At 32.0% G+C, this 18128-nt stretch overlaps 1 protein-coding gene across 2 annotated transcripts in view; it reads right to left on the reverse strand.

The window, feature by feature from the left end:
- Nucleotides 1–1690: 1690 nt before the first annotated feature.
- LOC145268682 (vacuolar protein sorting-associated protein 52 homolog) overlaps nucleotides 1691–18128 on the reverse strand; it is an 85507-nt gene continuing 69069 nt past the window's right edge. For both annotated transcript variants that reach the window (XM_080124187.1, XM_080124188.1), the window contains exons 13-19: nucleotides 17013–17174; nucleotides 13689–13807; nucleotides 13235–13358; nucleotides 7749–7952; nucleotides 7086–7260; nucleotides 5066–5184; nucleotides 1691–2019 (exon numbers count right to left, since the gene is read on the reverse strand). In XM_080124187.1, coding sequence (XP_079980313.1) covers nucleotides 1873–2019; nucleotides 5066–5184; nucleotides 7086–7260; nucleotides 7749–7952; nucleotides 13235–13358; nucleotides 13689–13807; nucleotides 17013–17174 — 1050 coding nt within the window. In that variant the 3' untranslated portion in view covers nucleotides 1691–1872. The remainder of the gene's footprint in view (nucleotides 2020–5065; nucleotides 5185–7085; nucleotides 7261–7748; nucleotides 7953–13234; nucleotides 13359–13688; nucleotides 13808–17012; nucleotides 17175–18128) is intronic.

The following is an 18128-nucleotide window of genomic DNA, read 5'->3' on the forward strand; positions in this document are numbered from 1 at the left end:
CAAAAACGATATCACGTACTTAATTGTCATGTCGAAAATAGTAACATATCCAAAAATTACGAAAATTCATAAAGTAAAACAACTGTTATTGTGTTTTTAGTAAAATAACAAATATTGCAGCCTTGACACAAGTAATCTAAAATATTCCTTTCAGAGTTACGTCCCCTGCGTTTAGACTTCAACTGTCTACGTTATAACGTCTAAGAAAAATGCGATTTTAACCAGATTTCTGTAAAAATTACACATTCGGTCATTTTAGTTAGTTGGTTGTTTTTGTTTTACGGCATATCAACCCATTTCAGGTTATTTAATGCCGAATCCAGTGATTTTGAAGAGCAATTTTTTAATAGAATACATTTGTTTTTTCCAAGTCGGTTTCTATTTAACCCATAGTTGGGACCCTAACAGGTACTACCACTCCGGGTCAGAGTGGACCTGGGAGCAATGGCAATTAAAGGGTGGCTCCACACTCCCCAAAGCCCGCAAGCTGGGACCTCACCATCGGATATAGTTTAAGGTCATATCCAGGATCCTGCGTTTAGACTCCTACTGCTTACTTAATAACGTCTAAGAAAAATGCAATTTTACCCAATTTTCCGTAAAAATGACTTAACTAAAAATAAATTTCTACTTGATGATTTTTCATAATTTTTGGATATATTACTATTTTCGACATGACACTTATATACGTAATATTGTTTTTGCTTAAAACGATATATTAAAAAAGAAAAAAACGATCTGTCGACTGCATCTTAACAAGCACCGAAAAATATGTATACGTACCTGTGATGGAAGGAAAATACCGTACACCAAAAATCATATCAATTAATGAAATACTTTTATTTCTTATAAAGAAAATCATTTCAACTTGTTTTTCAATCCACAGAGGTACGAAAAAGTGATTAAAAAAAAACAACAAAAAAAAACTACATAACAAATAAATGTTACCAAAGGCAAGATAAGTTACTCTTCTACCTACCTGTGTAGGTTTACGGTGTTTAAACTGATTTTAAAGCATGTTTTAAGTGTGAAACGCAAGTAGTGCTGAGCGCTTCAGTTAAAACGAAAAAAAAACATGGCGCCATGATGCTCTTGCCTTTGGAGTCCCGAGGATCAGTCAGAAACTAAAAAAAAAAAAAATACTGACAGAAATCCAACCAATAAATATCATAGCGATGTTCATTCGGATGATTTCTGCCAGTATTTTTATTTTGTTGACGTTTCGACCGATTCAGGAATCCAAAGAAGAGAGAGCATCATGGTGCCATGTTTGTTTTCGTTTTAACTGGAGCACTCAGCACAACTTGCATTTCACACTTAAGACATACTTTAAAATCAGTTAAAACACCACAAAATTATCCAGGTAGGTAGAAGAGTAACTTATCTTGCCTTTGGTAACATTTATTTGTTATGTAGTTTTTTTTGTTTTTTTATCACTTTTTCATACCTCTGTCTATCGTAAAACAAACCCAATCATTTTTAAGTTAATCTGAGTTTTTACAATGCCCTTCCCCCCTCCTCGTGTTAAGAATGGCTTCCTAAGATCTTGCAAAAGTTTGAATTATTTGGAGTGCTCTTCCCTTTTTTTTTTCCTTCAGACTATTTTCTGCCGCGAGATCGTCGCTCGTAGTTTAGCCTTAAAATTTGATTTTCTTATTTAAAAATAAAACTACTTGATTGATTTGCGTGATTTTTGGTGTACGGTATATTTTCTTTACATCGTGGGTAAGAGGGGGGGGGGGGAAATTCTGGAACAAACTCTGAGCCCCCCCCCCCAACCTTCCTTCTCAATAAAATCTTGGAAAAAATGGATTCAAAGAATGAGGCTGACATTTTATTTAAGGTTTACCCTCCCTCATCGATTCCCCTCGTTCAAAATGTCGGCTTATGTTTTTTCACTTCTACCATCACGTGATGAATGTTGATAATCTCGTTTCGGATCTGCATATTGCGGAACGGTCCTTGGCTAAGGACCTTCTGGAAACGGTGATAATACTGAACGAGCTGCGTCAGGGCGCCCTGGAGAAAGAAAGGGAGACGAACGTAAAAAATTTAGTTACGAAATGAAAAAATAAATAAATAAATAAAATAACTTCAATAAATAAGTAAAAGTTTTTTTTTATATTAGCGGATAAGAGTTAATGAGATAAATTGACAGTTGAATGATGAAGAATATTATGAGAGGGTTTTTATACTAAGGTGTCGCCATTTATCAAGGCCAAAAGCCACTTGAGGATAAGGATTAATGAAAATGAATGGATTGTCAGTTGGATGATGAAGAACATTATGAGAGGACTATTTATATTAATGAGTTACCATTTATCGAGGCCAGACGCCACTTGAGGATAAGAGTTAATGAGAGCGATTGTTGGTTGAATGATGAAGAATATTATGAGAGGATTTTTATACTAATGAAATGTAGTTACGAAATGAAAAAAAATATAACTTCAATAATTCACACAAACACTCTTTCAAAAAAAGATGCTTAAAAAACCAGACAACTCTAGCAAAGTATAATGTATATTTGGTACCTCAAGAATATGAATATCCCCTTTAATTTAAAATGGAAAACATCAGACTCCCATAAAAAATATAAACCTGGTGAAAAATTTTTCACCCTTTGTAGATTTGAAGCCAAAATTCAATAGCAATATGTCCTCACTTTTAAACCGAAATGACAAGACTTTTTCAGGTTGTATTCATAAACGTCATTTTAAATTTGACAAACTTAAACCACCATAGAATAAAATCTGATTTAAACCGTTTTATAATGAATAATTTAATAACTAATATCATTTTACTCATTTTAGGTTGGTTGGTTGGTTGTTTTTGTTTTACGGCATATCAACCCTTTTCAGGTTATTTAATGCCGATTTGGTTGGTTGTTTTTGTTTTACGACATATCAACCCTTTTCAGGTTATTTAATGCCGATTTGGTTGGTTGTTTTTGATTTACGGCATATCAACCCTTTTCGGGTTATTTAATGCCGATTTGTTTAGTTGTTTTTGTTTTAAGGCATATCAACCCTTTCCAGGTTATTTAATGTTGCATCCAAAGACTTTGAAGAAAATTTTTGTAATAAAATATATTTGTTGTTTTCAAGTCGGTTTATATTCAACCCATAGTTGGGACCCTAACAGGTACTACCACTCCGGGTCAGAATGGACCTGGGAGCAATGGCAATTAAAGGGTGGCTCCACACTCCCCAAAGCCCGTAAGGTGGGGCCTCACCATCGGATATAGTTTAAGGTCATATCCAGGACCTTATACTTTTTTATCATTCATTGTAATATATATATATATATATATATATATATATATATATATATATATATATAATATAATATAAAGCTGAATGTGTGTGTGTGGGGGGGGCATATCCAGGACCTACTCATTTTATTAGTATTATTTTTATTACTATCATTATTATAATTCTTATTATCATTTATTTATAATCATTATTATAACTATTATTAGCTATTTATTAATATCATTTACGTGTTTTATTTTTAATATATTAAGCGTTATAATAAATAAATAATTAATCCCTAAAATAATTAAGTTATCTCCCTGTTAAAAAGAAAAAGTTGTTTTTTTTTTACTTTTTTTCTTTTATTTCCACGTAATAAATTCAAAATTTGTAGTTATCACTCTTGAATTTTGAAATTTAAATTTTGGCGTTCCAACGATAAAAAAAATTATCAACCGTACATTAGAACAGCGCTTTAAAGTAATATAAACGATAAGTAATTATTCTAACGAGAAGACAAAAAGAAAAGCATGCCAGAGGGTAGACTCACCCAAATTGAAACAGATTTTATAATGGAGATAAAAGGTATGAATATATTTTTATATAAAAAAATAATTTTTTTCTTTTAAGCTGATTCATAATTTTCTATTTTACTCTATTTTAAATTTATTTATTTATCAACATAAAATTAATGACTTAGTTTTTATATTATTTTTATTTTGTTTTTATTTTTTAAATATTTCCAGGAATATCTGCCTGACACACGACTAAAATGCTAGTTTTAGTTTGGTATCTCTAACTGCCCCCACCCCTCCTCCTATTTTTGCTGATATGGAGACTTTGTTATTAAAAGACAAAACTTTCGTCAAATAATTGTCAATATTCATTGTCAATTTAAATAAAATGAACATCGTTTCTGAAACGATCGCATAATCAATTGGATTTTCTTTGTTTTCCTTTTGAAACTGATTTTTAATTCAAAATTATGAATCGTTTTACTCAATATATATATATATGTATATATATATATATATATATATATATATATATATATATATATATATATATACACATATATATATATAACTATTTAATTTACTCACATAAAATTAATATACGAAAGTATAAATTTATGCGTAAACTTTAAGTAGTTACTTCAAAAGTGCTCAATACGTAGGTAGAGCTAGTTAGTAAGTTATAAAATATATATGGCGATTAAGCTACACTGAATATTCCACGTTTCATCCACTCTAGGATTCTTCAGGCTTATGCGCATAAGCCTGAAGAGTCCTAGAGTGGATGAAACGCAGAATATTCAGTGTAGCTTAATAGCCATATATATTTTATAACTTACTATATATATATATATATATATATATATATATATATACAGGGTGACCAAAAAAAACGGGCCCCAACTCTAATTAGGCCCCGTTCCTTAATGTTTTCTTCGAATGAAATGAAACTTTGGCCATAACTAGTTTATTATATTCAAAACATCACATCAAAACACAAGGGTCTTTGGCCTTTTTTCTCCGTTCTACAGCATATGTTCTAGATGGCCTCCATTTAGCTTTTGTTTTTTTGGGGTCACCCTGTATATATAATTTATAAAAATCACTATGTTTGTCTGTCTGTCTGTCTGTCTGTCTCTCTCTCTCTCTATATATATATATATATATATTAATGTTGGTATGATTAATTGGAATCATAATTGGGAATCGGAAAAATCAGAACTTTTTGGGGTATCGGAATCGGAAAAATTTAGCCTATTTTTTCACGACATGAAGACGAACAATACTAGACAAACATACTTGTAAAATCTGGGTTCCGTTCTTGAAATTGGTGAAAGAGCGCATGACGTCTTGGTTGATGAGTTCGATGGCCTTTTTCCAGTCAATGTTGAAGCCGCGTACAATCTGTTGGACTCTTCCTAAAAAAAAAAAAAAAAAAAAAAAAAAAAAAAAATCTTCAGTTATAGTCAGCTGAAGTACTTCCTAACTTCCGGCGTGACTGCAACCAAGACAATTGAGCTGAGTATAATGTCCTGATGAACCCCAATGTCCACTCCAAAGTCGTTGCCATAAGTGGCCGTTAACGCATACACAACTAAAAGCTTTTTTTTTTTAAACTCACGTTCACCCCTAACAAGGCATATCGCCACTTGGACGTAAGGGGCTACTATTTGGGACCATGCCTATGAAAGATTAACAAGATGTTGGTTTACATTACATTTAAACTTCTGCATATCAGTACAGTCAAAGAAGCAGGTTGCAGGAAGGGAATTCCAAAGTCTAGTTGTTCAAGTGAAGAAACTATTAGAATAGAAAGCTTTCTGGCATTTTGGGCCTCAACAGTGAAGGGGTGAGATTTTGTTGCTAAGCGGGTTTGTCGGGGATATGTACATCAAAGAAGCACAAGTGCAACAACTCCACCAGAGGACATTCCATTAAAATATTTGTGAAACAGAGACACAGAGACGCAACATTGCAGTGATTGGACAGGGCTTGGAGCTTAGTTGACAAAGTGGGATCTATTAGAGTGAAGACTCTTTTTGGATCCTATTCAAGAGGGAGAGGTTAGTAGTAGATGCATCAACCCAGATGCAGCAACAATACTCCATGCATGGTAGAGGTACAAGATACTCTCAGATGTGAGTAGTTTTCTAGCACGATAGAGGGAAACTACCTTCTTTGCAGCAGCTTTGGCAATGTCCTCAATGTATTTGTTCCAGTTCATATTGCCTATAAATGTTAAGTTGAGGAGTTTAAAGGTAGGGTGTTATTGGCATACATATCCTGAACAATCCACTCGTCTACGCCAAGGCTTCTGTGGGAGTTGAAACTCCCAGGCTAATTCAATTGTCGCCCTTTAACTCAGAATAGTGGCACAGCCATGTGACTTCCTGTTTCTCATATTTCTCTCTCTTTCGCACTGGACCCTCAGCAGCCAAGATGTAATTAAGAGTCGCTCCTGGTGGGGGGCATCGCCCCCCCCCCAACCAGCTCCTTACTAACCGTCAGCTTCTCATCAATCGCAAGTAACGAACTCTTATTCTTTCTATCGCTTCTTAATATTTCTCATGTAAATTTATGTAAATAAATCTACATTCTTTCACTAATTTTTCGTCGTCATTATGTGACCTTTTGCTTATCAATCCTTCTACCATCCAATACATTCACCATACACATGGGGACGGGATGGTCTATCACGCAAGCAGACCATCTTGTCCTCTCCTCAACACTTCTTATTAACCATTAGCAGAGCACTTTCCTAGGTGCACAAAAGTGTACTGGAAACATCAGAAAATGTCGATCAAGTGAATCGTTTTGAAAGCGATAAAAAAATGATAAATATGTAGCACTGAATGCCTATTGGAGAGAACTTGAATGCTTATTAGACACTATCCTCAAGTGTCTAAAGTCTCTCTGTACAAGGGTTTGCCATAATAACCTAGTATGAGGATACTTTTCCCTAGAAGTAAACCCTGACCAAATATTCAAAATCACATAATATTCGCTGCCCAAAACAAGATCTCCTTTCAATGGCAAACTTGCATTAGCTTTTACGACAAATGGTGCACCTTCTCCAAGTGATGTCCACGAAACTGGATACTCCACCAGACTAGATAAATGCTAGTCCTGGAATCCAGTAAAACTAAGAGACCAAAACGAAAGACAAACTACAACGTATGAAAATGGTTAATTAACGTTCGAGATGAACATTTGTTATTGATGTATTCTCTTAATTCAATAAAAGCTTTACAATTGTTGTTTTCTTTAGGACGACAACTTTATATCAAGAAGTCGAAGACATAAAATAATCTGAACTCACTTTCTTCGTTCTTCAGATTCTCAATGTTATCCTTTTCGATGATGACTTCACATTCTTTGACAAAACTGATCATTCCTCCGAAATGCGGCGCCAACACTTCTTCGATAAATTCCTGCGTACGTGCGGAGAGCAACTCCTGGAAACTTTCACATTCCTTTGAATCTTCCGTCCGCTCCTGGTGATATTACAGCAAACATGATATGAAAAAAAAATAAAAATAAAAATTGACTCAACATCACATACTTACGTTTATTAAAACAAAACAAAAAATATATATATATATGTACTATAATATATGTTAAATCATGTTTAAAAAAAAAAAAGGAAATTTCCACATGAAGTTAGATTAAGCAAGAATAAAAAATTTCCATAGAAGTTACGGTTAAAAAAATTTAATTTGATGTATTCAGAGGAAATCATGTCAAGGTATGCAGAGGAAAAAGGGAAATTATTTTTAGTGATTGTAGTTAAGCGGGTTTTGGCTATGCTGGTTTTAGAAAAACCAAAGATTGAAGCTTAGTCGAGTATCTACCATTAGAATAATGCAACTTTTACAAGCTAGTATTTATATAAAACTGTTCTTTTTCTTTTCTTTTTTTGTTAAAACTTGAAACGAGTCGACGCATTACAATAGGAGATGATTCCCAAAAGAGGCTGACTAACCATGATGACATTGAGCATCATGTCGTAATTGTTGATGAGGAAGACAAGTTGCTCCTTCCGATGTGGGAACTCGGCCGCCATCTTCAGAACAAAGTTCTCCACCTCGATCTGCAGCTGGCCCAACAACTGGTGCACCTTCTCATCGGGAAACGACTGGTTGATGCCCACAATAGCAGCCGAAAACTCAGCGTACCGACGTGTGATCTGAAAGAAATGAAAAAAATAGATATTCAAGTTCTTTTTTAAAAATTTTTTTTACTCAATGTAAACATAGAATAAATTTGAATTATTATTGTAGTAGTAGTAGTAGTGGTATGACATTCAAAGGAATATTAAATTCAAATTACATTGAAATTTGACTTGCATCTGATCTAGAGTCACTAGGGGCAATTATCAGTTAGGTTCATGATATAACAGAACTGTAGTCTATAAATATAAAAGCGAAAATGTTTGTGTGTGCGTTTTCGTGTATGTCCAACATTTCCGAGAACCGATCAGTCGCCTCACAACTTCTTAAAACTTTTTATATCGCGGCTAAAAGATAATATCTACGAGTTAACAAACCAGGGTCGCCTGTCTATTTAATTTGCCCGACTTTGAAAAGATAAATATTCAACAATTTTCGATCGCCGCATGTGCATTAAGCTTTTTCACATAAAAAAAGAAGTGAACAGACTTGCGGTAAATAAAACGCTGTCCCGCACTCAAAGTTGACGTCATTAACTCGTCGTTTTTCTGCCGTTAAACGTCGCACGTTTTTTTTTTCACATTTTATTATTTTCCAACTGCGCGTCAAGGCTTTGTTTTTTTTTTTTTAAACAAACACCCGGCCAACGATTTACCCAAAAACACACACACCTATAAACACCCGGGCAATGCCGGGTACCCCCCTCCGCTAGTACAAAATAAAATCACAAAATTCTTCTTAAAATGTTTTGTTCGTTTCATAAACCCAAAGTTAGAATAAACAAAAATATCTCATTGAAGAATGAATATTGTAACGTTTAGACATCTAAATCATTATTCTTATGAAAAATAGCATGAACGATTAGTTATTCAAGAACACCATCTCGCTAACAGTTTTGTTTTTATTAATGAACCTCGTATAACAAATGTAAACTTCCTTTCAAGACAAAATTGTAAACATGAGCATGTTTGAATTTTTTTCACCGTAAAAACCTCACGACTAGCAATATATCTGAACAAATACAGTAAATATGATGATGATTGCAACGTCTTGTCAGACGAGTGCTACTCCCTCAGACACTTAAAGTCCATGAGCCCAAAAATGACTTGCATCGCCACAGGATCATTTTAATAGACAAATGGCTGAGGGAGTATCTATACACAGATGATGTTACAGAGTCTTAGCTTTGTACAGCAGATAAGTCTCTCTCTCGGTTCAAAATGTTGAGACCCAGCAACAAGCAATAGCAAGATAGCCAGCAACAAGTTAAACTGCAGACTAGCTTAATGCGGGCACTGGTCTCAGGCTTTATGGTTTTTTAAAATCAGAGATTTGTTTCTCCTAGAAAGGTTACTTTCACCACGGCTTATGGGAGCCCTCTCCGCCCCAACACACACGTACATACACACAAACACACACGATGCTAGTTAGCCGCTGACCCCGAAAAAGGGTTCATTCGCCCTTTGGAAGGTCTTGTTTCTAATCCTTCAGGGAGACTAGTCACTCTCCTCACCAAACAAGTTTAGTCACGGGTGAGGCAGGTAGTACTGGGTTACATGGTACCAGTAGCATATGACATGACCTGATATACAAATATATATAATATAACAGTTAATATATATACATACATACATGCATATATATATATTTTTTTTTAGTTAAAATAAATAAAAGATCATAAGACATTTTTACTAGCCATGAATTGAAAAGGGCATTAACGCGTTCTGAAAAACGTGTCACATCTGTCAAGATGTTGGCATTTTCTTGCTAATAATTATTTGTATACTTGTATATTTGTGTTCCGCATTATATTGTATAGATTCTGTTTTATACTCTTTTTTATCTTTCTTTTTGTGTCTTTTATTTTTGTACGAAACTACATAAAATTTGAATGAAATATTAAATTCACAAGCGGTCTCCGTTCACCTGTGATGTTTGGTGCATTTTGTTCAGGATTCGTTAGTTGGCTGTTTTTGTTTTACGGCATATCAACCCTTTTCGGGTTATTTAATGCCGAATCCAAATATTTTGAAGAAAAAATTTTTTTAATAGAATATATTTGTTGTTTTCAAGTCGGTTTCTATTTAACCCATAGTTGGAACCCTAACAGGTACTACCACTCCGGGTCAGAGTGGACCTGGGAGCAATGGTAATTAAAGGGTGGCGCCACACTTCCCAAAGCCCGCAAGCTGGGGCCTCACCACTGGATATAGTTTAAGGTCATATCCAGGACCCCCATTGAGGGATTTTTACCCTCTGCAGGGGGGGGGCAGTCGGTGTATTCTAATGCCCCACCGACATGTCCATTTTGTTCAGGAAGCCAGTATCTTCAGTCAACCTGATCTGGTAGCACCCGATGCCTACCACTCCGGACAAAAAAAAAAAAAAATGCCAATACAAAGTAGTTCTTTCTTTAAATAAATAAACATTTATTTACGTTTTTAAATTTGTGAGATGAGGATTGATTATTTGGATTATTCAGATTATATATATATATATATATATATATATATATATATATATATATATATATATATAATGAAATAAGAATTAAGTTTACCAAAATAATCCAAAATGGCAAAACTAAAGTATATTATAAATATTAAAGAATTAATATTTATAAAGTAATCTCAACCAGATGTAAGGCTCGATAAAACCAAATAGGAAATAGAGCTTATAATAAGAACAAGTAGTTAATAAACATGTTAAAAAAAAAATTTGAACAAGAGTTAAAAACATATTTAATTTGAAAAATTTTAATTTTAAAAAAGAAGCACACTTACTTTATGGTTCCTTTTTAAAATTAAATACGTTTTTAAAATTAAATGTTTTTAAAATTAAATATGTTTTTAAAATTAAATGTTTTTAAAATTAAATATGTTTTTAAAATTAAATGTTTTTAAAATTAAATGTTTTTAAAATTAAATATGTTTTTAACTTTTTTCAAAGTGTTTTTAACATGTTTTATTATCTACTTGTTCTTATATATATATATATATATATATACACTAGCAAAAGTATGCATCATTGACTGGGTTCAAAAACAGCCTACAGAAAATGAACTCTGATTTATGAAAGTATGATAGGTTATGAAAAGGAAGGGTTGTAAATTTGGGTATCAAAACCAAAGCAAAATATGATAAAAGTAAAAATAAAATAGATAAACCCAATAATTTATTATACCATACCTGTTCACACTGAAACACTTATCACAATATTCTGTGGATCTATATTAAAAAACCTTGTTAAACTTTGTGACATATTTCCATTCTATGGAGGTCAGGTGCGAACGAACACCCCATGATTCTATTATACCATATTTCTTCAAACTAAAACATAATTATCAAAGTATACTTACGCAGATAGATATGAAAAGTCTTTATTAAAGTTTATACCTATTTCCATTCTATGGAGACCAGGCACGAACGCAGACCCCACAATTTTATTATACTATCCCTATTTAAGTTAAAACATACTTATCAAATTATTATTATGTACATCTATATCAAAAACACTTGTAAACGTTTTCTTTTTAATTTTTAAATTTTGTATTTCCATACTTTGTGAACCAGGCGCGAACGCAGACCCCACAATTTTAATGAACCCCCGTTCTGCCAGATCAAACATACCCATTCCTGTGTCTCGATACATCTTCTATCATTATATGTAATCAGTTTTTTAGAATAGTCAACCATATAGGAGCCTATTCGTGACTGCGCACACACACACATTCAGCTTTATATATATATATATATATATATATATAAAAGAAATGAAATCAAAAGGATGTAGTGTTTACCTGATATACGCAATGATAAACTTCAATCTAATATAAATACCAGTATTTATATATCGATAATTTAATCTCAACCGAATAAAAAAGCTCAATATGCAATAGATAGTAGAGCTTATTATAAGAGAAAGAAATTTAAAACTAAATTGAACTTTACAATCAAAATTTATTGTTCGACTGAATACTCCAAAAAACAATTTACAAAATCCTTATTCCGTGGAGTTTCAAAGAATGCTATTCTTGCTATTCTTCGCATCAGAGGACATAAAGAAATCAGCAAATTATATTTGTAGCAATGCTAGAATTTGCTGGTTATGGTATTAAGTGAAACCGCAATTTATTGTAGTCATAAATTGCCAAGAAAAACTAGTGAAAAAATGTTGGATATGTGGAAAAAAAAATATAAAAACAAACCGCATATAATATTTTCTCAAGGTAATCCGAAAGGCGAAAATAATTATTTAGAGAGAATGAAGTCCCAAATTAAATCCAGTGTGATGTTAATAGTCATAGTCCGATTGGAAAGTTTTCAAAGCAGCTGAAAAAATGGAAATTGTTTTTTTTCGGACAGTGCAGTAGTCCAATGAAAAGTTGATCTCCGGTCAAGTGAGGTCAAAAAATAAAAAGGACAGAAAAACAGCATGTCATCTTTTATCGCTGACTTAATTAGAAAAGGTAATTTCCGACTAATTTAAAAAAAAAAATTAAGATCAGACTAAAAAAAATAGGACAGCACGTGAAAGTTTGTATTACTCTAATCGGATATTGTCTAGACAGACCAAAACAATTCTTTCTGCAAAGTGTTGCAAAAAAAAGGGTAGGGAGTGAGGATTAGAAAGTTTTAATGTTTAAAATGTATTGTCCCGTTTGTGAACTGTGGAATTGAATATGTATACGCATCTGTGTTGGAGACGCCCTTCCATGGGATTAATGAACTATCTCATGATGTCACTTCCTCTAGTGACGTCACTTTCGGGACCGAGACCGGTGCCCGGAGTCTGAGATGGGTACGCGACGAAGCAGGTCGTGTGCAAACGCCCACAGTTGAGGAATGGTATTCTCAACTAACTTTGCCTGTAATATGAATGTGAATACATGTTTCGTTTCCTAAAAATCCTGCGTTCCTCCATTCTTATTACCATTTAACGCCATAACAATCTGCTTCTCGAAGTATGGCCATTATATGCTATTTAGGCGAACACTTTATATGCACACAAATATATAACATATACGTTTCAGATTATCCATACAACACATATGTTTATTAAACATGAACCAATACCCGAGCCATGCGTACAAGAAAAAAGTAACATTATAACTACTAGACGATACACAAGCACGCATGCATACAAGACACACATATATACAGATTCCGGCTATACAACACAAGTGTACTTTATGTATCTGGCAGTGTTCTTAGAAAGATTTTTACCACATACATGATACACATATATACAGACTCTGGTTATGGAGCAACCAACAAACAATTATAGAATAAGTACTTACATAATGGGGCCGGACATCGATTTGTCCAAGTTTCTGAGGGTCACATTCCTTGATACTATGAATATTCAACTCGAGGATATACTTGAACCTGGGCCACATTATGTCCTGAAGCGTTTGCCAGTATCTGAAATGCATAATGTTTATAGCAAATGTATGCAAAATAAAAAAAAAGCAGAAAGAATATATAAAATTTTATTTTCAAAATAAATATACGAAATCTATATAATTTTTATTTGTTTTAATGAGCAATAGTATGTCACTACACATTCATGAACATGTTTCAATCAGCCAGTTAGTAACTAGAGACCTCTTCAGGCGATATTGGGGGTGAAAAAAATAAAAAATCACTTTTCTGATACAAAAAAAAAAAAAAAATCTAGGTGACTCTACAGGTTATAGTTTTTTTTTCTAGCAGGACTTGAATTTTGTTTGGGGTGGGGTGGTGGAAACTCACCTCTCCAGAGCTGGTACATTTCGCTTCAGCATGATGCTACGGTAACGGTTGATGATATGGATGCAGAGGAATATTGCGATTGAATCATAGCAGTCGTTTGTGTAGACCTCCATGTGTTTCTGGAAACAAAACAAATAATTGACACATTAGTTGGTTGGTTGGTTGGTTGTTTTTGTTTTACGGCATATCAACCCTTTTCAGCTTATTTAATACCGAACCCAAAGATTTTGAAGAAAAATTTTTTAATAGAATATATTTGTTGTTTTCACATTGGTTTCTATTTAACCCATAGTTAGGACCCTAACAGGTACAACCACTCCGGGTCAGAGTGGACCTGGGAGCAATCGCAATTAAAGGGTGGCTCCACACTCCCCAAAGCCCGCAAGCTGGGGCCTCACCACTGGATATAGTTTAAGGTCATATCCAGGACACATTAGTAACAATGTCTAACATAAGTAGGTTACATAAAATAGGTTAGCAATTGGAATGCATCTATGGGGTGAGATTTGGTTGTATTTGAAATTCAAGGCTAAGTTTTTTTTGATAAGTTATGAATTAGGAAACAAAAAAACAAATGATTTGTAACAATATAATAAATTGCACACACATCATTGATTAAATACATTTTCTCTCTTCTTTATTTTTCTATTAATTTTCCCGATCTTTAGGGCATTTTTTCTTGTTTCAGAAGAATGAAAACTGTTGTACTTAATTAAACATGGCTTGATAATGAGTTGCTGCCAATTTTTATATATATATATATATATATATATATATAGTGCGTCAGGAGGCGATGAAAAAATCCAATAACGTGCTCGATCGTGGATGTGAGAGCTGAAGATACAATATTTTTACGACACTATATATGCATGTTTCAAGGTCGTACCAGCGGTTTCATTGCGCTGAATCAACCATAAAAGGTTGGAAAGAGTCAGCGCAAATTCAAAAAATACTTTTTACTATATTTTCTATATATTTATATGTGCTGATACTCCTTTATAGTCCTTAAGTGTCATTTACTTAGATAAGTTATTTAAAACTTACGTTAATTATTTCTTAATTTTCTCCCTTCACTTTTGTTCTATTATTTAAAAAATTATTTTTAATAATTCTTTTAAAGTTTTTATTTTATTTTTATTTAAATTTTATCTTTACCCTTTTTATTTTAATTTTAATTTTTATTTAATTTTTATTTTAATTTTAATTTTTATTTAATTTTTATTTTATTTTTAATTTTTATTTAATTTTTATTTTAATTTTTATTTTTATTTAATTTTTATTTTAATTTTAATTTTTATTTAAATTTTTATTTTAATTTTAATTTTTATTTAATTTTTATTTAATTTTTATTTTAATTTTAATTTTTATTTAATTTTTATTTTAATTTTAATTTTTATTTAATTTTTATTTTAATTTTAATTTTTATTTTAATTTTTATTTTAATTTTAATTTTTATTTAATTTTTATTTTAATTTTAATTTATATTTTAATTTTTATTTTAATTTTAATTTAATTTTTATTTTAATTTTAATTTTTATTTAATTTTTATTTAAATTTTAATTTTTATTTTAATTTTTATTTAAATTTTAATTTAAATTTTAATTTTTATTTAAATTTTATCTTTACCCTTTTTATTTTAATTGTTATTTTAATTTTAATTTTTATTTTTATTTAATTTTAATTAAATTTAAATTTAAAATATTTATGCTTTATTTCATCATATATTTATTGCCGTTAATTGTTGTATCTTTGTTTATATGGGGTTATGTGTTCGTTTAAACAGGATATTTACCTTTCAAAGAGGTTTTCCAAAATATATCCCCCCTCTAAACATACATATATACACACACGTGTGCACATACACATACACGCACACACTCTCTTTATCTCTCTCCCTCTCTTTCTCACACATACACACACACATACAAACACATTTTGACATGATTAAAATTTGGAAATTCAAATGGCATAACGGAAACATATTAAAGGTATTTGCAGCTTCTCTTCCAATTTTCGGATTTTAATCATGTCAAATCACATTTCAATTCCTTTTGACGGATTGATTGTTGCTATTTCTTCTGATGGGTTAAGGGCATAATAGATTCACTGATTGATATAATAATTAAGTGATTGATTTTGCACTACGAAACAGATACTGTTAAGAATTGTAAATGTCAACTGAATTAAAGAAATAAATAATAAGATGGTCAACATCATGAATTTTGGAATATAGTTTTTTGTCATTTATTCACTATATATATATATATATATATATATATATATATATATATATATATATATATTGTGTATTTAAGCAGAATATTTGCATTCGGACAAGTACTAGTGTTTTTTGCTTAATGAGCTTTTTTCGTTATTTTTAAATTTTTTGTTCTTATTTCTAGGTCGAATCTGTGCAAAAAAGTTCCATAGTCGTCTTCCTGCATCTGTTTTTTTTTTTCCCCCAAAAGAAAAAACAGATGGACGAAAATGGCTATGGAAATTTCTTGTACAGATTCGACCGAGAAATAACAACAAAAAATTAAAAAATTACAAAAAAAACTCATTAAGCAAAAACGCTCACTGCTATTCAACGATAGTTGTCTGAATGAAAACATTCTGCTTAAATACACAATATATATTTCTGTATGCTAGAATGTTTTCATATTAAATTCAATGCAATTATGCAGAATGTAGAAACCATGCATCAACAGAATTCAGCGTAATAATGAAATGAAACTAATCATCTAATATGAAACCATACAAAATTAATAATTAATTAATGAAAGTTCATTTTTCAAAGAAATATGCAAATTAGTTAACCTTCATGTAGTTGCTCGCAAACCCATGGCTGAGTATATTAAAAAGTTTATTTTAATAATTTTTAAATAGAAAAACTAGGCTTTTAATATCAATGCCAGATTGAGAAAAAAAAAAAACTTTATAGAGGAGTTTGGTAGAGACTTTTTGCATACACATGACAGAATTTTTTGCAGATACAGATTTAATTAAATTACTGACATAATTCTATGATTTTTTTTTTTGTTTGTTTCTGTTTTTGTTGTTTTTGTTTTGTTTTTTTTGTAATTTTTTAATTTTTTGTTGTTATTTCTCGGTCGAATCTGTACAAGAAATTTCCATAGCCATTTTCGTCCATCTGTTTTTTCTTTTGGGGGAAAAAAAAAAAAAAAACAGATGCAGGAAGACGACTATGGAACTTTTTTGCACAGATTCGACCTAGAAATAAGAACAAAAATTATAGATTTTAAAATCCAATTGACATAAATTTATGGAATAGATATAAATTCACAAAAAATTTTTACTTACCAAAAACATGGACAGTGTTTTCCCCATGATGTTGTTAAAAAGATCTTGCGTCGGAGTCCCTGAATTGGTGACCATGAAAAAATCGACGATAAACAGATATTCGCGGCAACAGTTGTCCATGAGAGTGTAGTGCTGGCTGCGGAATAATTTCTCAAAAGTGTACTGGAAATATATCGGAAAATGTCACTCAAGTGAATGGTTTTGAAAGCGATAAAAAAATGATAAACATGTAGCATTGAAAGCCTATTGGAGAGAACTTGAATGCCTACTAGACACTATCCTCAAGTGTCTAAGGCCTCTCTGTACAGGGGTTTGCCAGAACAACCTGTTATGAGGATAATTTTCCCTAGAAGTAAACCCTGACTAAACAATCAAAATTATACAGTAGTCGCTGCCCAAATAATATCTCCTTTCGATGGCAAACTCACATTAGCTTTTATGAGGAATGGTGCACCTTCTTCAAGTGATTTTACCTCAAGTAATAACACAAAACTGGATACTCCACCAGACTAGATAAATTCTTGTCCTGGAATCCAGTAAGACCAAGAGACCAAAACGAAAGATATACTACAACGTATAAAAATGGTTAATTGGGGAGAGGAAAATTATGTTCTCAATTTCTTTACTAACTCAGTGCTTGATAGATAAAGAACTTTAATGGAACATTCGAATATCTATGTATCTCATATAGACTTCAAGTGTTAGTACCAGGTTGTGGGCCCCTTGATTTCTGAGAACTTCGACTGAAGTAAAATAAAAAAAAAAAAATGTTTCTGAATTTTGGAGGATTGGTTATTTGTATTATTCAGATTCTTCGAACTAAAGGATGGAATGATAAATAAGGATTCTAGACATAAGATTTAGTAGCATTATAAAGGGTGGAACAATAAATTTGTCGCCCTAAAGAAAACAACACTACAACTTTATTTTAAAGCTTTTATTGAAAAAAAAAAAACACAATTCAGGTAACTTCATTATTTAGTAGAGCTGACATCTATTCAATGTAGCCGCCTTCAGCCTCAATCACTGCCTCAACAGGGGGTCTGGAACTGAGAGCATGCCTTTTCCACAAGAGCCAGTGGGAGCTCAGCGAACACTTGGCAGAAGGAGATAATC

This window comes from Euprymna scolopes, chromosome 44 (genome assembly GCF_053919585.1).
Source record: "Euprymna scolopes isolate OS-2025 chromosome 44, ASM5391958v1, whole genome shotgun sequence".
NCBI lineage: Eukaryota > Metazoa > Mollusca > Cephalopoda > Sepiida > Sepiolidae > Euprymna > Euprymna scolopes.